Raw genomic sequence first — 21,868 nt, 5'->3', positions numbered from 1 at the left:
TATGACAACTCTCAGGATGATTCAAACCACTGTATTTTATTACTCATCAATATATTATGTGAGTAAAGGTTCTCCCAACCAGTTTTGTTTTATTATTCATACATACTTTCTTAACCCCAAAATGTTCCTAAATAATTTAGAAATGCAGAGTAAATCTTCCAGTCGGTGCTGAAAGAGAGACGGAAATGCAAAGATGTCTTTTGATCCCTTTATTCTGACCCCGTTCTGTCTCTATATTCTGACCCCGTTCTGTCTCTATATTCTGACCCCGTTCTGTCTCTATATTCTGACCCCGTTCTGTCTCTATATTCTGACCCCGTTCTGTCTCTATATTCTGACCCCGTTCTGTCTCTATATTCTGATCCCGTTCTGTCTCTATATTCTGACCCCGTTCTGTCTCTATATTCTGACCCCGTTCTGTCTCTATATTCTGACCCCGTTCTGTCTCTATATTCTGACCCCGTTCTGTCTCTATATTCTGACCCCGTTCTGTCTCTATATTCTGACCCCGTTCTGTCTCTATATTCTGACCCCGTTCTGTCTCTATATTCTGACCCCGTTCTGTCTCTATATTCTGACCCCGTTCTGTCTCTATATTCTGACCCCGTTCTGTCTCTATATTCTGACCCCCGTTCTGTCTCTATATTCTGATCCCGTTCTGTCTCTATATTCTGATCCCGTTCTGTCTCTATATTCTGACCCCGTTCTGTCTCTATATTCTGACCCCGTTCTGTCTCTATATTCTGACCCCGTTCTGTCTCTATATTCTGACCCCGTTCTGTCTCTATATTCTGACCCCGTTCTGTCTCTATATTCTGACCCCGTTCTGTCTCTATATTCTGACCCCGTTCTGTCTCTATATTCTGACCCCGTTCTGTCTCTATATTCTGACCCCGTTCTGTCTCTATATTCTGACCCCGTTCTGTCTCTATATTCTGACCCCGTTCTGTCTCTATATTCTGACCCCGTTCTGTCTCTATATTCTGACCCCGTTCTGTCTCTATATTCTGATCCCGTTCTGTCTCTATATTCTGACCCCGTTCTGTCTCTATATTCTGACCCCGTTCTGTCTCTATATTCTGACCCCGTTCTGTCCATGAAACCCGTATTAAAGGGATGGCTTAACATGAATGTATTGAATGAAAACTCCACAAGAAACAAGGGTTTTCGGCAGTTGAATTACATGTATTCAGGGCGCGCAAGGGAAATATGGCTGCAAAGCCCGTTACCCACCTTCATAAGGTCAGTCTGAATACCAACGAGTGAGTTCACTCACCTTCATAAGGTCAGTCTGAATACCAACGAGTGAGTTCACTCACCTTCATAAGGTCAGTCTGAATACCAACGAGTGAGTTCACTCACCTTCATAAGGTCAGTCTGAATACCAACGAGTGAGTTCACTCACCTTCATAAGGTCAGTCTGAATACCAACGAGTGAGTTCACTCACCTTCATAAGGTCAGTCTGAATACCAACGAGGGAGAAGTGTGCAGGAAAGGCCTAGCAGTCTGAATACCAACGAGGGAGAAGTGTGCAGGAAAGGCCTAGCAGTCTGAATACCAACGAGGGAGAAGTGTGCAGGAAAGGCCTAGCAGCCTGAATACCAACGAGGGAGAAGTGTGCAGGAAAGGCCGACTCCCGCCGAAGTCGATCCCTCTCCTTGTTCGGGCGGCGTTCGGCGGTCTTTTAGCCATCGCCGATTCCACTTTTTCAATTTTCCATTTGTTTTGTCTTTGTTTTCAACACACCTGGTTTCAATTCCCCAATTACATGTTCATTATTTAACCCTCTGTTTCCCACATGTTTAGTGTGCGTGTTTATTGATTTGTTCTTGGCGGTGCTTGTCGGCTGGTTATGTTTGTTCTTGGCGGTGCTTGTCGGCTGGTTATGTTTGTTCTTGGCGGTGCTTGTCGGCTGGTTATGTTTGTTCTTGGCGGTGCTTGTCGGCTGGTTATGTTTGTTCTTGGCGGTGCTTGTCGGCTGGTTATGTTTGTTCTTGGCGGTGCTTGTCGGCTGGTTATGTTTGTTCTTGGCGGTGCTTGTCGGCTGGTTATGTTTGTTCTTGGCGGTGCTTGTCGGCTGGTTATGTTTGTTCTTGGCGGTGCTTGTCGGCTGGTTATGTTTCCCGGGTTATGTATTTACGCCTGTTATTTCCCAGTGACCGGTATTTCTCCGTACGTTGAGTATTGTCTGTATACCGGTTCTGTCGTGGAATTAAATACCTTGTACACTCATTTCTGCTCTCCTGAGCCTGATTCCCTGCACCAGTTAAACACCGCCTGGCGGAATCAGTTACCATGTGTGGAATGTCGTTCACCTTTTTAACTTATCGCCTCTAAGCACGGCACAATACTGCACATTCCTCACGTTGTTTAACCTGTGGGCTCACTTTTGCAATTATCACTTTCCTCTCTCTGTCAACCAATGGGCTTTCTCTCTCTCTCAACCAATGGGCCTTCTCTCTCTCTCTCAACCAATGGGCCTTCTCTATCTCTCAACCAATGGGCCTTCTCTCTCTGTCAACCAATGGGCCTTCTCTCTCTCTCAACCAATGGGCCTTCTCTCTATCTCAACCAATGGGCCTTCTCTCTCTCTCAACCAATGGGCCTTCTCTCCCTCTGTCAACCAATGGGCCATCTCTCTCTCTCAACCAATGGGCCTTCTCTCTCTCTGTCAACCAATGGGCCTTCTCTCTCTCTCAAGCAATGGGCGTTCTCTCTCTCAACCAATGGGCCTTCTCTCTCTCTCTCTCAAGCAATGGGCCTTCTCTCTCTCTCAAGCAATGGGCGTTCTCTCTCTCAACCAATGGGCCTTCTCTCTCTCTCTGTCAACCAATGGGCCTTCTCTCTCTCAAGCAATGGGCGTTCTCTCTCTCAACCAATGGGCCTTCTCTCTCTCTCTCTCAACCAATGGGCCTTCTCTCTCTCTCTCTCAACCAATGGGCCTTCTCTCTCTCTGTCAACCAATGGGCCTTCTCTCTCTCTCAAGCAATGGGCGTTCTCTCTCTCAACCAATGGGTCTTCTCTCTCTCAACCAATGGGCCTTCTCTCTCTCTCAACCAATGGGCTTTCTCTCTCTCTCAACTAATGTAGCTCAGTTGGTAGAGCATGGTGTTTGCAACGCCAGGGTTGTGGGTTCGGTTCCCACGGGGGGCCAGCACAGAATAACCTTAAGGCCCACCAGCTATAATAACCTTAAGGCCCGCCAGCTATAATAACCTTAAGGCCCACCAGCTATAATAACCTAAAGGCCCACCAGCTATAATAACCTTAAGGCCCACCAGCTATAATAACCTTAAGGCCCACCAGCTATAATAACCTTAAGGCCCGCCAGCTATAATAACCTTAAGGCCCACCAGCTATAATAACCTAAAGGCCCACCAGCTATAATAACCTTAAGGCCCACCAGCTATAATAACTTTAAGGCCCACCAGCTATAATAACCTTAAGGCCCGCCAGCTATAATAACCTTAAGGCCCGCCAGCTATAATAACCTTAAGGCCCACCAGCTATAATAACCTTAAGGCCCGCCAGCTGTAATAACCTTAAGGCCCACCAGCTATAATAACCTTAAGGCCCGCCAGCTATAATAACCTTAAGGCCCACCAGCTATAATAACCTTAAGGCCCGCCAGCTATAATAACCTTAAGGCCCACCAGCTATAATAACCTTAAGGCCCACCAGCTATAATAACCTTAAGACCCACCAGCTATAATAACCTTAAGGCCAGCCAGCTATAATAACCTTAAGGCCCACCAGCTATAATAACCTTAAGGCCCGCCAGCTATAATAACCTTAAGGCCCACCAGCTATAATAACCTTAAGGCCCACCAGCTATAATAACCTTAAGGCCCACCAGCTATAATAACCTTAAGACCCACCAGCTATAATAACCTTAAGGCCAGCCAGCTATAATAACCTTAAGGCCCACAAGCTATAATACCTAAAGGCCCACCAGCTATAATAACCTTAAGGCCCACCAGCTATAATAACCTTAAGACCCACCAGCTATAATAACCTTAAGGCCAGCCAGCTATAATAACCTTAAGGCCCACCAGCTATAATAACCTAAAGGCCCACCAGCTATAATAACCTTAAGGCCCACCAGCTATAATAACTTTAAGGCCCACCAGCTATAATAACCTTAAGGCCCGCCAGCTATAATAACCTTAAGGCCCGCCAGCTATAATAACCTTAAGGCCCACCAGCTATAATAACCTTAAGGCCCGCCAGCTGTAATAACCTTAAGGCCCACCAGCTATAATAACCTTAAGGCCCGCCAGCTATAATAACCTTAAAGCCCACCAGCTATAATAACCTTAAGGCCCGCCAGCTATAATAACCTTAAGGCCCACCAGCTATAATAACCTTAAGGCCCACCAGCTATAATAACCTTAAGGCCCACCAGCTATAATAACCTTAAGACCCACCAGCTATAATAACCTTAAGGCCAGCCAGCTATAATAACCTTAAGGCCCACCAGCTATAATAACCTTAAGGCCCGCCAGCTATAATAACCTTAAGGCCCGCCAGCTATAATAACCTTAAGGCCCACCAGCTATAATAACCTTAAGGCCCGCCAGCTGTAATAACCTTAAGGCCCACCAGCTATAATAACCTTAAGGCCCGCCAGCTATAATAACCTTAAGGCCCACTAGCTATAATAACCTTAAGGCCGCCAGCTATAATAACCTTAAGGCCCACCAGCTATAATAACCTTAAGGCCCACCAGCTATAATAACCTTAAGGCCCACCAGCTATAATAACCTTAAGACCCACCAGCTATAATAACCTTAAGGCCCGCCAGCTATAATAACCTTAAGGCCCACCAGCTATAATAACCTTAAGGCCCACCAGCTATAATAACCTTAAGGCCCACCAGCTATAATAACCTTAAGGCCCACCAGCTATAATAACCTTAAGGCCCACCAGCTATAATAACCTTAAGGCCCACCAGCTATAATAACCTTAAGGCCCACCAGATATAATAACCTTAAGGCCCACCAGCTATAATAACCTTAAGGCCCACCAGCTATAATAACCTTAAGGCCCGCCATTGGAACTCCTTTCCCCCAGCGGGGGGGGGGGGGGGGGGGGGTGGTTGCCATGGCAGCGACCCAGCGTAGGTGTACCTGTCATCACATCATCTGGCTCTGAGGATCTTCCGTTGGAGGCGAGGCCATTCCCCAAAACGATCTCGTAAAATGTTCTGTTGCATTCCGCCTTTGTGGTTCATTCAGCTAAACCTGCCTGAACTGGACTGACCTTTACTCTACTGTAGTAGAACACAATTACAGTCAGTCTATCTACACTGGCGATATGATGTCCATATCTACACTACAGATATAATGTCCACTACAGATATAATGCCCATATTTACACTACAGATATAATGTCCACTACAGATATAATGTCCATATCTACACTACAGATATAATGTCCACTACAGATATAATGTCCATATTTACACTACAGATATAATGTCCACTACAGATATAATGTCCATATCTACACTACAGATATAATGTCCACTACAGATATAATGTCCATATCTACACTACAGATATAATGTCCACTACAGATATAATGTCCATATCTACACTGGCGATATGATGTCCATATCTACACTACAGATATAATGTCCACTACAGATATAATGCCCATATTTACACTACAGATATAATGTCCACTACAGATATAATGTCCATATCTACACTACAGATATAATGTCCACTACAGATATAATGTCCACTACAGATATAATGTCCACTACAGATATAATGTCCATATCTACACTACAGATATAATGTCCATATCTACACTACAGATATAATGTCCATATTTACACTACAGATATAATGTCCATATCTACACTACAGATATAATGTCCATATCTACACTACAGATATAATGTCCACTACAGATATAATGTCCACTACAGATATAATGTCCACTACAGATATAATGTCCACTACAGATATAATGTCCATATTTACACTACAGATATAATGTCCATATCTACACTACAGATATAATGTCCACTACAGATATAATGTCCATATTTACACTACAGATATAATGTCCATATCTACACTACAGATATAATGTCCACTACAGATATAATGTTCACTACAGATATAATGTCCACTACAGATATAATGTCCATATTTACACTACAGATATAATGTCCACTACAGATATAATGTCCACTACAGATATAATGTCCATATCTACACTACATATATAATGTCCATATTAACACTACAGATATAATGTCCACTACAGATATAATGTCCATATTTACACTACAGATATAATGTCCACTACAGATATAATGTCCATATTTACACTACAGATATAATGTCCACCACAGATATAATGTCCATATCTACACTACAGATATAATGTCCATATCTACACTACAGATATAATGTCCACTACAGATATAATGTCCACTACAGATATAATGTCCACTACAGATATAATGTCCACTACAGATATAATGTCCATATCTACATTACAGATATAATGTCCACTACAGATATAATGTCCACTACAGATATAATGTCCACTACAGATATAATGTCCATATTTACACTACAGATATAATGTCCACTACAGATATAATGTCCACTACAGATATAATGTCCACTACAGATATAATGTCCACTACAGATAAAATGTCCATATCTACACTACAGATATAATGTCCATATCTACACTACAGATATAATGTCCATATTTACACTACAGATATAATGTCCATATCTACACTACAGATATAATGTCCATATCTACACTACAGATATAATGTCCATATTTACACTACAGATATAATGTCCATATCTACACTACAGATATAATGTCCACTACAGATATAATGTCCACTACAGATATAATGTCCATATTTACACTACAGATATAATGTCCACTACAGATATAATGTCCATATCTACACTACAGATATAATGTCCACTACAGATATAATGTCCATATTTACACTACAGATATAATGTCCACTACAGATATAATGTCCATATCTACACTACAGATATAATGTCCACTACAGATATAATGTCCACTACAGATATAATGTCCACTACAGATATAATGTCCATATCTACACTACAGATATAATGTCCACTACAGATATAATGTCCACTACAGATATAATGCCCATATTTACACTACAGATATAATGTCCATATCTACACTACAGATATAATGTCCACTACAGATATAATGTCCACTACAGATATAATGTCCATATTTACACTACATATATAATGTCCATATTTACACTACAGATATAATGTCCACTACAGATATAATGTCCACTACAGATATAATGTCCACTACAGATCTAATGTCCATATCTACACTACAGATATAATGTCCATATTTACACTACAGATATAATGTCCATATCTACACTACAGATATAATGTCCACTACAGATATAATGTCCACTACAGATATAATGTCCATATTTACACTACAGATATAATGTCCATATTTACACTACAGATATAATGTCCACTACAGATATAATGTCCATATTTACACTACAGATATAATGTCCACTACAGATATAATGTCCATATTTACACTACAGATATAATGTCCACTACAGATATAATGTCCATATTTACACTACAGATATAATGTCCATATTTACACTACAGATATAATGTCCACTACAGATATAATGTCCACTACAGATATAATGTCCATATTTACACTACAGATATAATGTCCACTACAGATATAATGTCCACTACAGATATAATGTCCATATTTACACTACAGATATAATGTCCACTACAGATATAATGTCCATATCTACACTACAGATATAATGTCCACTACAGATATAATGTCCACTACAGATATAATGGCCATATTTACACTACAGATATAATGTCCACTACAGATATAATGTCCACTACAGATATAATGTCCATATCTACACTACAGATATAATGTCCATATCTTCACTACAGATATAATGTCCACTACAGATATAATGTCCACTACAGATATAATGTCCACTACAGATACAATGTCCATATCTACACTACAGATATAATGTCCATATTTACACTACAGATATAATGTCCATATCTACACTACAGATATAATGTCCATATCTACACTACAGATATAATGTCCATATCTTCACTACAGATATAATGTCCACTACAGATATAATGTCCACTACAGATATAATGTCCATATCTACACTACAGATATAATGTCCATATTTACACTACAGATATAATGTCCATATCTACACTACAGATACAATGTCCACTACAGATATAATGTCCACTACAGATATAATGTCCATATCTACACTACAGATATAATGTCCACTACAGATGTAATGTCCACTACAGATATAATGTCCACTACAGATATAATGTCCATATCTACACTACAGATATAATGTCCATATTTACACTACAGATATAATGTCCATATTTACACTACAGATATAATGTCTAGTCAGCCTCCTCTATGTCCCCACTGTGATTGTTCTCTGTTCTGGGGCGTCATGTGATGTGAATGCAGTAATATTATGTCCCCACTGTGATTGTTCTCTGTTCTGGGGCGTCATGTGATGTGAATGCAGTAATATTATGTCCCCACTGTGATTGTTCTCTGTTCTGGGGAGTCATGTGATGTGAATGCAGTAATATTATGTCCCCACTGTGATTGTTCTCTGTTCTGGGGCGTCATGTGATGGGACTGCAGTAATATTATGTCCCCACTGTGATTGTTCTCTGTTCTGGGGAGTCATGTGATGTGAATGCAGTAATAATATGTCCCCACTGTGATTGTTCTCTGTTCTGGGGCGTCATGTGATGTGAATGCAGTAATATTATGTCCCCACTGTGATTGTTCTCTGTTCTGGGGAGTCATGTGATGTGAATGCAGTAATATGTGTTCATTCACCTTCAGACCTCATGATGTTTCCCTGCTCTGTTCTGCACCTCAGGACAAACACAAACACACTGACACCCACAGCAGTACGAGGGTATAACGGTGTCCCTGTATGGTTCAGTATGTAAATACATGTTTCTCTAGAGTCTCCTGATGTCCATAAGTATGTCCAGTCTAAACATTGGTCCTATAAGTGTGGAAGCCATTGTGACTGGGCCTTGGCCCGGGTATGCCCACTACAATAGCCTGGTTCTGGTGCCAAGCTGGGTCTGCTCTGTTGTTCAGTACACATGGAGCTGTCTTGTTTGGCTTTACGGTGAGATTAGTGACGTTGACAGCCATGGAGTTGGCTAAGATCACAAACAGATCTGGGACCAGTCTACTGCTGCAATACAAACAGATCTGGGACCAGGCTAGTGCTGCAATACAAACAGATCAGGGACCAGGCTACTGCTGCAATACAAACAGATCTGGGACCAGGCTAGTGAGGCTACTGCTGCAATACAAACAGATCTGGGACCAGGCTAGTGAGGCTATTGTTGCAATACAAACAGATCTGGGAAGAGGCTACTGCTGCAATACAAACAGATCTGGGACCAGGCTACTGCTGCAATACAAACAGATCAGGGACCAGGCTACTGCTGCAATACAAACAGATCTGGGACCAGGCTACTGCTGCAATACAAACAGATCTGGGACCAGGCTAGTGAGGCTACTGCTGCAATACAAACAGATCAGGGACCAGGCTACTGCTGCAATACAAACAGATCAGGGACCAGGCTACTGCTGCAATACAAACAGATCAGGGACCAGGCTACTGCTGCAATACAAACAGATCTGGGACCAGGCTACTGCTGCAATACAAACAGATCAGGGACCAGGCTAGTGAGGCTACTGCTGCAATACAAACAGATCTGGGACCAGGCTACTGCTGCAATACAAACAGATCAGGGACCAGGCTACTGCTGCAATACAAACAGATCAGGGACCAGGCTACTGCTGCAATACAAACAGATCAGGGACCAGGCTACTGCTGCAATACAAACAGATCTGGGACCAGGCTAGTGAGGCTACTGCTGCAATACAAACAGATCAGGGACCAGGCTACTGCTGCAATACAAACAGATCTGGGACCAGGCTACTGCTGCAATACAAACAGATCAGGGACCAGGCTAGTGAGGCTACTGCTGCAATACAAACAGATCAGGGACCAGGCTAGTGAGGCGACTGCTGCAATACAAACAGATCAGGGACCAGGCTACTGCTGCAATACAAACAGATCTGGGACCAGGCTAGTGAGGCTACTGCTGCAATACAAACAGATCAGGGACCAGGCTACTGCTGCAATACAAACAGATCTGGGACCAGGCTAGTGAGGCTACTGCTGCAATACAAACAGATCTGGGACCAGGCTACTGCTGCAATACAAACAGATCAGGGACCAGGCTACTGCTGCAATACAAACAGATCTGGGACCAGGCTACTGCTGCAATACAAACAGATCAGGGACCAGGCTACTGCTGCAGTACAAACAGATCAGGGACCAGGCTAGTGAGGCGACTGCTGCAACACTAAAGTTATGACAGTAAACTTCACAGAGAACTTTATGGTTCATGGTTTCTGGTACAGTAGGTCACATGAGCTGCGTTTGACAGACACACACCAGCCTCTCTTCAAAGCTCCTCTCCTATCACTTAGTTTGGTAAATTCAATTCCATTTTCCATTTGAAGATATCTTAGGACTCGATTCAATCAGATTCGCTTTAGGGGTTGTTTTGACGGTCTCTGAGGTGGAAGAAACTGCTTTTTAGAGCTGTCAAATCCACGAGTGGCTCTTAGCTTTATACCTAAAGCTAGCTAACTTACTGACTATGTTGTCCCCGTGGGGACATTTTGTTGCAGTGTCATGTACACGTTTAAAGTGGCGTTTAAAAACAAAAACAAAACTGACAATACAACTTTCATAACAGTTACATAGCAATAAAAACATTTTTAAAAAGACTGAGTGGATAGGAACATTAGCCTGTGGTGGTGGAGTGGAGACAAAACACATCCAGGATGTGATGTAATCTACACCTCCGTAACTCATTATTACATCCAGGATGTGATGTAATCTACACCTCCGTCCTCATTATTACAACAGGATGTGATGTAATCTACACCTCCGTAACTCATTATTACATCAGGATGTGATGTAATCTACACCTCCATCCTCATTATTACATCAGGATGTGATGTAATCTACACCTCCGTAACTCATTATTACATCAGGATGTGATGTAATCTACACCTCCGTCCTCATTATTACATCAGGATGTGATGTAATCTACACCTCCGTCCTCATTATTACATCAGGATGTGATGTAATCTACACCTCCGTAACTCATTATTACATCAGGATGTGATGTAATCTACACCTCCGTAACTCATTATTACATCAGGATGTGATGTAATCTACACCTCCGTCCTCATTATTACATCAGGATGTGATGTAATCTACACCTCCGTCCTCATTATTACATCAGGATGTGATGTAACCCAGGATGTGATGTAATCTACACCTCCGTCCTCATTATTACATCAGGTTGTGATGTAACCCAGGATGTGATGTAATCTACACCTCCGCAACTCATTATTATATCAGGATGTGATGTAATCTACACCTCCGTCCTCATTATTACATCAGGATGTGATGTATCCCAGGATGTGATGTAATCTACACCTCCGTCCTCATTATTACATCAGGATGTGATGTAATCTACACCTCCGTCCTCATTATTACATCAGGATGTGATGTAATCTACACCTCCGTCCTCATTATTACATCAGGATGTGATGTAATCTACACCTCCGTAACTCATTATTACATCAGGATGTGATGTAATCTACACCTCCGTAACTCATTATTACATCAGGATGTGATGTAATCTACACCTCCGTAACTTATTATTACATCAGGATGTGATGTAATCTACACCTCCGTCGTCATTATTACATCAGGATGTGATGTAACCCAGGATGTGATGTAATCTACACCTCCGTAACTCGTTATTACATCAGGATGTGATGTAATCTACACCTCCGTAACTCATTATTACATCAGGATGTGATGTAATCTACACCTCCGTCCTCATTATTACATCAGGATGTGATGTAATCTACACCTCCGTCCTCATTATTACAACAGGATGTGATGTAATCTACACCTCCGTCCTCATTATTACATCAGGATGTGATGTAATCTACACCTCCGTCCTCATTATTACATCAGGATGTGATGTAATCTACACCTCCGTAACTCATTATTACATCAGGATGTGATGTAATCTACACCTCCGTAACTCATTATTACAACAGGATGTGATGTAATCTACACCTCCGTAACTCATTATTACAACAGGATGTGATGTAATCTACACCTCCGTCCTCATTATTACAACAGGATGTGATGTAATCTACACCTCCGTAACTCATTATTACAACAGGATGTGATGTAATCTACACCTCCGTAACTCATTATTACATCAGGATGCTTTTACCTCCCTTATCTCACATCATTTGCTCACATTGTATATAGTCTTATTTTTTTTCTACTGCATCATTGATTGTATGTTGTTTTACTCCATGTGTAACTCTGTGTTGTTGTATGTTGTCGAACTGCTTTGCTTTATCTTGGCCAGGTCGCAATTGTAAATGAGAACTTGTTCTCAACTAGCCTACCTGGTTAAATAAAGGACTTGTTCTCAACTAACCTACCTGGTTAAATAAAGGACTTGTTCTCAACTAGCCTACCTGGTTAAATAAAGGACTTGTTCTCAACTAGCCTACCTGGTTAAATAAAGGACTTGTTCTCAACTAGCCTACCTGGTCAAATAAAGGACTTGTTCTCAACTAGCCTACCTGGTTAAATAAAGGACTTGTTCTCAACTAGCCTACCTGGTTAAATAAAGGACTTGTTCTCAACTAGCCTACCTGGTTAAATAAAGGTGAAATAAAAAAAATAAAAATCAAATGCTAGTTACCAGTTTATAATAGCAATAAGGCACCTCAGGGGGTTAGTGGTAAATGGCCAATATACCACAGCTAAGGGCTGTATCCAGGCCCTCTGCCTTGTGTTACGCTTGACCACATAACCACATGTCATCGGCCTTACTGCTTAAATAGCCTGCCGACACTTTCTAACGCGACTGGGAAGGGAGGGGGGTGTGGGTGGGCCTGCGGCTTGATCCCAAGACCAGCTGCTAACCAATTGGATAACTCCGACCTCAAACACCACCAAAATATCCCTATGCCAGTGTCTCTACTGTCGCCTGTTAACACTGATAGAATCTACGCCTTTAAAATATTTTTTTGTGTGGAATTGATAGCCTTGTTATTGAAATTTCACGTGTAAATCTAATTATTTTTTCAACAACACAAACTCTCACGGAGATTGGAAGTGGTCATTTGAGGATAGTATGATTACTACAGTACTGGTGTAGTCTAGGGTCCTACCAGCTACTGGTCTGTATAATGTGGTTACTACAGTACTGTACTGGTGTAGTCTAGGGTCCTACCAGCTACTGGTCTGTATAATGTGGTTACTACAGTACTGTACTGGTGTAGTCTAGGGGGTCTACCAGCTACTGGTCTGTATAATGTGGGTACTACAGTACTGTACTGGTGTAGTCTAGGGTCCTACCAGCTACTGGTCTGTATAATGTGGTTACTACAGTACTGGTGTAGTCTAGGGGGTCTACCAGCTACTGGTCTGTATAATGTGGTTACTACAGTACTGTACTGGTGTAGTCTAGGGTCCTACCAGCTACTGGTCTGTATAATGTGGTTACTACAGTACTGTACTGGTGTAGTCTAGGGTCCTACCAGCTACTGGTCTGTATAATGTGGTTACTACAGTACTGTACTGGTGTAGTCTAGGGTCCTACCAGCTACTGGTCTGTATAATGTGGTTACTACAGTACTGTACTGGTGTAGTCTAGGGTCCTACCAGCTACTGGTCTGTATAATGTGGTTACTACAGTACTGTACTGGTGTAGTCTAGGGTCTACCAGCTACTGGTCTGTATAATGTGGTTACTACAGTACTGTACTGGTGTAGTCTAGGGTCCTACCAGCTACTGGTCTGTATAATGTGGTGAGGTTACTACAGTACTGTACTGGTGTAGTCTAGGGTCCTACCAGCTACTGGTCTGTATAATGTGGTTACTACAGTACTGTACTGGTGTAGTCTAGGGTCCTACCAGCTACTGGTCTGTATAATGTGGTTACTACAGAACTGTACTGGTGTAGTCTAGGGTCCTACCAGCTACTGGTCTGTATAATGTGGTTACTACAGTACTGTACTGGTGTAGTCTAGGGTCCTACCAGCTACTGGTCTGTATAATGTGGTTACTACAGTACTGTACTGGTGTAGTCTAGGGGGTCCTACCAGCTACTGGTCTGTATAATGTGGTTACTACAGTACTGTACTGGTGTAGTCTAGGGTCCTACCAGCTACTGGTCTGTATAATGTGGTTACTACAGTACTGTACTGGTGTAGTCTAGGGTCCTACCAGCTACTGGTCTGTATAATGTGGTTACTACAGTACTGTACTGGTGTAGTCTAGGGTCCTACCAGCTACTGGTCTGTATAATGTGGTTACTACAGTACTGTACTGGTGTAGTCTAGGGTCCTACCAGCTACTGGTCTGTATAATGTGGTTACTACAGTACTGTACTGGTGTAGTCTAGGGGGTCCTACCAGCTACTGGTCTGTATAATGTGGTTACTACAGTACTGTACTGGTGTAGTCTAGGGTCCTACCAGCTACTGGTCTGTATAATGTGGTTACTACAGTACTGTACTGGTGTAGTCTAGGGTCCTACCAGCTACTGGTCTGTATAATGTGGTTACTACAGTACTGTACTGGTGTAGTCTAGGGTCCTACCAGCTACTGGTCTGTATAATGTGGTTACTACAGTACTGTACTGGTGTAGTCTAGGGGGTCCTACCAGCTACTGGTCTGTATAATGTGGTTACTACAGTACTGTACTGGTGTAGTCTAGGGTCCTACCAGCTACTGGTCTGTATAATGTGGTTACTACAGTACTGTACTGGTGTAGTCTAGGGTCCTACCAGCTACTGGTCTGTATAATGTGGTTACTACAGTACTGTACTGGTGTAGTCTAGGGTCCTACCAGCTACTGGTCTGTATAATGTGGTTACTACAGTACTGTACTGGTGTAGTCTAGGGTCCTACCAGCTACTGGTCTGTATAATGTGGTTACTACAGTACTGTACTGGTGTAGTCTAGGGTCTACCAGCTACTGGTCTGTATAATGTGGTTACTACTGTACTGTACTGGTGTAGTCTAGGGTCCTACCAGCTACTGGTCTGTATAATGTGGTTACTACAGTACTGTACTGGTGTAGTCTAGGGTCCTACCAGCTACTGGTCTGTATAATGTGGTTACTACAGTACTGTACTGGTGTAGTCTAGGGTCCTACCAGCTACTGGTCTGTATAATGTGGTTACTACAGTACTGTACTGGTGTAGTCTAGGGTCCTACCAGCTACTGGTCTGTATAATGTGGTTACTACAGTACTGTACTGGTGTAGTCTAGGGTCCTACCAGCTACTGGTCTGTATAATGTGGTTACTACAGTACTGTACTGGTGTAGTCTAGGGTCCTACCAGCTACTGGTCTGTATAATGTGGTTACTACAGTACTGTACTGGTGTAGTCTAGGGTCCTACCAGCTACTGGTCTGTATAATGTGGTTACTACAGTACTGTACTGGTGTAGTCTAGGGTCCTACCAGCTACTGGTCTGTATAATGTGGTTACTACAGTACTGTACTGGTGTAGTCTAGGGTCCTACCAGCTACTGGTCTGTATAATGTGGTTACTACAGTACTGTACTGGTGTAGTCTAGGGTCCTACCAGCTACTGGTCTGTATAATGTGGTTACTGCAGTACTGTACTGGTGTAGTCTAGGGTCCTACCAGCTACTGGTCTGTATAATGTGGTTACTGCAGTACTGTACTGGTTTTCTCTCTGTGGCCATTTTCTGCCCTGTTGAACCACTCGTCTTAATTCCCAGTGTTCCTCAAATCAGATGAGCTCTGCATCAAACCCAGTATTGACAGATGCGGTATAGGTCTGTAGTCTGTAGTCTGTAGTCTGTAGTAGTAGTAGTATCCCTACAGCGCGGTACCGAACACAGGACCACCCCGACGCTGCGGTGGAGGCCCGGTCAGTTGGTCTGACCGCGGAAACTACCAGGGAACCGGTTCTCTCTCCCCTCGAGCCACTATATTATTAACGCTTTACCACCACCCGAGGCAGGGCACTAGCCAATCCCCTCTATTCCTCAGATTTGCGGGATTATCCATTCCAGGGATTGTCTGTTATCTCTGGCTGTGTTTAGGTTCAACCTACCGGCACACCAAAAAGGGGGAAGCCGATGGATGAAAATAAAAGCATCATTTTTAAGGGTTCCAGAGGCCGTAATTTAACATATCCACATTATAACGTTCAAATAACTCCTCACTGCGCATCATCAAGCAGCAGCGAATGTTTCCCCCGGGGGACAAGGGGGGTTTACCCGTGAGGTCCCAAATTATAATGTTCACTTTCTCCTGCACGAAGACTGTTGAGCTGACAGACAAACTGACAGATGGACGGGCTGAACGTAGAGCCGTACTGACTTTATTTCCCCCTGTGAGGACATCAAGGGAAGTTTGGATGTTTGATTTAGTTCATTTAGCGCGAACAAGGAATTTCCACAACATATCCACTCTACGTAGTAGTAGTACTAGTAGTACTAGTCTACTTCACATTCTTCCGTTGAACATAATACAGTACGTGTGTATGGCAGGCTACGTGTTAGAATAGCAGAGCAGCAGACCAGCCCTGTCTATTGTCTACCTGAGGTATAGAAGGAGTGTGTATTCCGGTGGAAGAAAAGGACTGAATTTGCCCGTACTGGTTTTCTGTTCGCCCCGGGGGGGCAGAGCTCAGCGCATAGCATTAACACATTCCGATAGGATCTACCCATATGATGAGGTTTCATTCACCAAGCCTCAAAAAAACAACTTTCTACATAATACTATTATTCAACTGTCTTATTGAAAGGAAATATATCATTTTTATAATTCAATCCCTTCCATGTATCCAGACCATACGCTCAGATGTTGGGTTTTTACAACAGTTTTTACAACAGTACAACCTGTACTATATCAGCTGCAGCGGAAGCTACCAACTTCACAACAGATCATGTTGACATATATATATATATTATATGTTTTATTTCTACTTTCTCCTTGAATCGCGCCGCTCTGTCCGTCACTCAAGACACGGTCGCGTCACAGCGACTGAGTTACAATTCAAAACAACATCAGCGGTGCAGTAAAGTTCGTTTTGTAAACGTTTCAACACAACATCAGCGGAGCAGTAAAGTTCGTTTTGTAAACGCGTCTTACCGTAATGAAGGCAACCATAGCATCGGTGTGGAAATATCCAGCAGAGCCGACATGAAGGTGCTGATATATACAGAATCCTTTTTTCGAAACTTCCCACTTTTAAAGCGCACAGCCTGTGCGTGTTACTACAGTCCTGCTATCGCAAAGAGAGTAGGGTGCTCTCTGTCTCTCTCTCTGTCTCTCTCTCTCTCTCTCTCTCTGCCTCTCTCTCTCTCTCTCTCTGCCTCTCTCTCTGTCTCTCTCTCTCTCTGTTTCTCTCTCTCTCTCTCTCTCTCTCTCTGTTTCTCCCTCTCTCTCTCTCTCTCTCTGCCCCTCTCTCTCTCTCTCTCTCTCTCTCTCTCTCTCTCTCTCTCTGTCTCTCTGTCTCTCTCTCTCTCTCTCTCTCTCTCTGCCTCTCTCTCTCTGCCTCTGCCTCTCTCTCTCTCTGTCTCTCTCTGTCTGTCTCTCTCTCTGTCTCTCTCTGTCTCTCTCTCTCTCTCTGTCTCTCTCTCCTCTCTCTCTCTCTCTCTCTCTCTGTCTCTCTCTCTGTCTCTCTCTCTCTCTCTCTGCCTCTCTCTCCCCTCTCGCTCTCTCTCTCTGGTTGCATTCGTAATCTGCAGCTCTGACGGACAGATGGCTGCTGGCGTATGTGCTTTAGAGAAGCACACGCCTGCCCGTCAGAGCTATGGACATCGACGAGGACAGATACAGATAACTACCTCCTGTACATACAGTAGAGCTCTCCCTAACCCCCTAACCCTAACATCCAGGGCTCTAACCCCCCCTAACCCCCTAAACCCTAACCCCTAACCCTCTAACCCCTAACCCCCTAACCCCTAACCCCCTAACCCTAACCCCCTAACCCCTAACCCCTAACCCCCTAACCCCCTAACCCTAACCCCTAACCCCCTAACCCTAACCCTCCTAACCCTAACCCCCTAACCCCTAACCCCTAACCCCCTAACCCCTAACCCTAACCCCCTAACCCCTAACCTTAACCCCTAACCCCCTAACCCTAACCCTCCTAACCCCTAACCCCTAACCCCCTAACCCCCTAACCCTAACCCCCTAACCCCTAACCCCCTAACCCCCTAACCCCTAACCCCTAACCCTAACCCCTAACCCCCTAACCCCCTAACCCTAACCCACTAACCCCCTAACCCTGGACATCGACTAGGACAGAAACAGATAGCTAACTCCTGTACATACAGTAGGGCTCTCCCTAACATCTAAGGCTCTCCCTATCCCTAACATCCAGGGCTCTCCCTATCCCTAACCCTAACATCCAGGGCTCTCTCTAACCCTAACATCCAGGGCTCTCCCTAACCCTAACATCCAGGGCTCTCCCTACCCCTAGCCCTAACATCCAGGGCTCTCCCTATCCCTAACCCTAACATCCAGGGCTCTCCCTATCCCTAACCCTAACATCCAGGGCTCTCCCTATCCCTAACCCTAACATCCAGGGCTCCCCCTATCCCTAACATCCAGGGCTCTCCCTAACCCTAACATCCAGGGCTCTCCCTACCCCTAACATTCAGGGCTCTCCCTAACCCTAACATCCAGGGCTCTCCCTACCCCTAACATCCAGGGCTCTCCCTAACCCTAACATCCAGGGCTATCCCTAACATCCAGGGCTCTCCCTAACCCTAACATCCAGGGCTCTCCCTAACCCTAACATCCAGAGCTCTCCCTAACCCTAACATCCAGGGCTCTCCCTAACCCTAACATCCAGGGCTCTCCCTAACCCTAACATCCAGGGCTCTCCCTAACCCTAACATCCAGGGCTCTCCCTAACCCTAACATCCAGGGCTATCCCTAAATCTAACATCCAGGGCTCTCCCTATCCCTAACCCTAACATCCAGGGCCATCCCTAACCCTAACATCCAGGGCTCTCCCTAACCCTAACATCCAGGGCTCTCCCTAACCCTAACATCCAGGGCTCTCCCTAACATCCAGGGCTCTCCCTAACCCTAACATCCAGGGCTATCCCTAACCCTAACATCCAGGGCTCTCCCTAACCCTAACATCCAGGGCTCTCCCTAACCCCAACATCCAGGGCTATCCCTAACATCCAGGGCTCTCCCTAACCCTAACCCTAACATCCAGGGCTCTCCCTAACCCTAACCCTAACATCCAGGGCTCTCCCTAACCCTAACATCCAGGGCTCTCCCTAACCCTAACATCCAGGGATCTCCCTAACCCTAGGAAGGGAGAGGGGAGAGAGGAAGGGAGAGGAGAGAGGTAGGGAGAGGAGAGAAAGGAAGGGAGAGGAAGAGAGAGGTAGGGAGAGGGGAGAGAGGTAGGGAGAGGAGAGAGGAGAGAGAGGTAGGGAGAGGAGAGAGGAGAGAGAGGAAGGGAGAGGGGAGGAAGATGGGAAGGAAGAGGCCAGCATGGCCGTCGATCCCATATAGAGGACTCATCTTTGTATCTTTACCATGAAGGCATCTGTGACAGCATGAGTAGCACCATTGACACTATCTCCATTTTAAAGTAGTCTTTAAATAAACCACAAAGCCAACTTTGGTGATGTAGCGCCACCTGCAGTGCTGGAGTCCTGAACCAAATCTTGTCATTCATTTATTGTTTCAAATTCTGCACCTTTGGGGGGGGTACTGTCACGTCCTGACCAGTAATAGGGGTTATTTGTTATTGTAGTTTGGTCAGGACGTGGCAGGGGGTGTTTGTTTTATGTGGTCCAGGTTGTGTTTGTGTATGTGTTCATGTAGAGGGGGTATTTGTTTTATGTGGTTCAGGGTGTGTTTGTGTTCATGTAGAGGGGTGTTAGATTTATGTATTCCGGGGTTTTGGTTATTGTTCTATGTTAGTTTATTCCTATGTTCAGTCTAGTCGTTTGTATTTCTATGTTTTGCTAATTGGTGTTGGGGCCTTCAGTTGGAGGCAGCTGTCTATCGTTGCCTCTGATTGAAGGTCCTATAATTAGGAATGTGTTTGTTTTGGGGGTTTGTGGGAGATTGTTCTTTGTACTGCTGTGTGAGCCTATAAGACTGTTTGTCGTCCGTTCACCGTGTTAAATAAAATGAGCTGCGCCTTGGTCCGTCCATGACGACGACCGCGACACTTGTCATTCATTTATTGTTTCAAGTTCAGTTTTCAAAATCAAAGTTTTAATGTTACGTGCAGTGAAATGCCTTTCTTGCCAACTCTATCATAACCTCTAGATGGCTGTGATGTAGCTTAAAGCCATTTACCCAACCAACCCAGTTTAAAGAAGAAAACAATGCTCTGATCATTGACTGATCACTCCCAACCCATAGGAATCCTCACTGATCACTCCCAACCCATAGGAATCCTCACTGATCACTCCCAACCCATAGGAATCCTCACTGATCACTGATCGCTCACGCCCCATAGGAATCCTCACTGATCACTCCCAACCCATAGGAATCCTCACTGATCACTGATCACTCCCAACCCATAGGAATCCTCACTGATCACTCCCAACCCATAGGAATCCTCACTGATCGCTCACAACCCATAGGAATCCTCACTGATCACTCCCAACCCATAGGAATCTTCACTGATCACTCCCAACCCATAGGAATCCTCACTGATCACTCCCAACCCATAGGATTCCTCACTGATCACTCCCAACCCATAGGAAACCTCACCGATCACTCCCAACCCATAGGAATCCCCACCGATCACTGATCGCTCCCAACCCATAGGAATCCTCACTGATCACTCCCAACCCATAGGAATCCTCACTGATCACTCCCAACCCATAGGAATCCTCACTGATCACTGATCACTCCCAACCCATAGGAATCCTCACTGATCACTGATCGCTCACAACCCATAGGAATCCTCACTGATCACTCCCAACCCATAGGAATCCTCACTGATCACTGATCACTCCCAACCCATAGGAATCCTCACTGATCACTCCCAACCCATAGGAATCCTCACTGATCACTCCCAACCCATAGGAATCCCCACTGATCACTCCCAACCCATAGGAATCCTCACGGATCTCTCCCAACCCATAGGAATCCTCACTGATCACTCCCAACCCATAGGAATCCTCACTGATCACTCCCAACCCATAGGAATCCTCACTGATCACTCCCAACCCATAGGAATCCTCACTGATCACTCCCAACCCATAGGAATCCCCACTGATCACTCCCAACACATAGGAATCCTCACTGATCACTCCCAACCCATAGGAATCCCCACTGATCACTCCCAACCCATAGGAATCCTCACCGATCACTGATCACTCCCAACCCATAGGAATCCTCACTGATCACTGATCACTCCCAACCCATAGGAATCCCCACTGATCACTCCCAACCCATAGGAATCCCCACTGATCACTCCCAACCCATAGGAATCCTCACTGATCACTCCCAACCCATAGGAATCCTCACTGATCACTCCCAACCCATAGGAATCCTCACTGATCACTGATCACTCCCAACCCATAGGAATCCCCACTGATCACTCCCAACCCATAGAAATCCT

The 21,868-nt window shown here is 44.2% G+C and overlaps 1 protein-coding gene across 1 annotated transcript in view; it reads right to left on the bottom strand.

Annotated features, from left to right (window-relative positions):
- Nucleotides 1–17,597, bottom strand: part of ntf3 (neurotrophin 3) — a 112,251-nt gene extending 94,654 nt beyond the window's left edge. Inside the window, exon 1 of the mRNA XM_029748309.1 lies at nt 17,404–17,597. Coding sequence (XP_029604169.1) covers nt 17,404–17,421 — 18 coding nt within the window. The 5' untranslated portion in view covers nt 17,422–17,597. The remainder of the gene's footprint in view (nt 1–17,403) is intronic.
- Nucleotides 17,598–21,868: the final 4,271 nt, after the last annotated feature.

Source organism: Salmo trutta, unplaced genomic scaffold, assembly GCF_901001165.1.
Source record: "Salmo trutta unplaced genomic scaffold, fSalTru1.1, whole genome shotgun sequence".
In the NCBI taxonomy this organism is placed as follows: domain Eukaryota; kingdom Metazoa; phylum Chordata; class Actinopteri; order Salmoniformes; family Salmonidae; genus Salmo; species Salmo trutta.
This window is presented reverse-complemented; position numbering and strand designations above follow the sequence as displayed.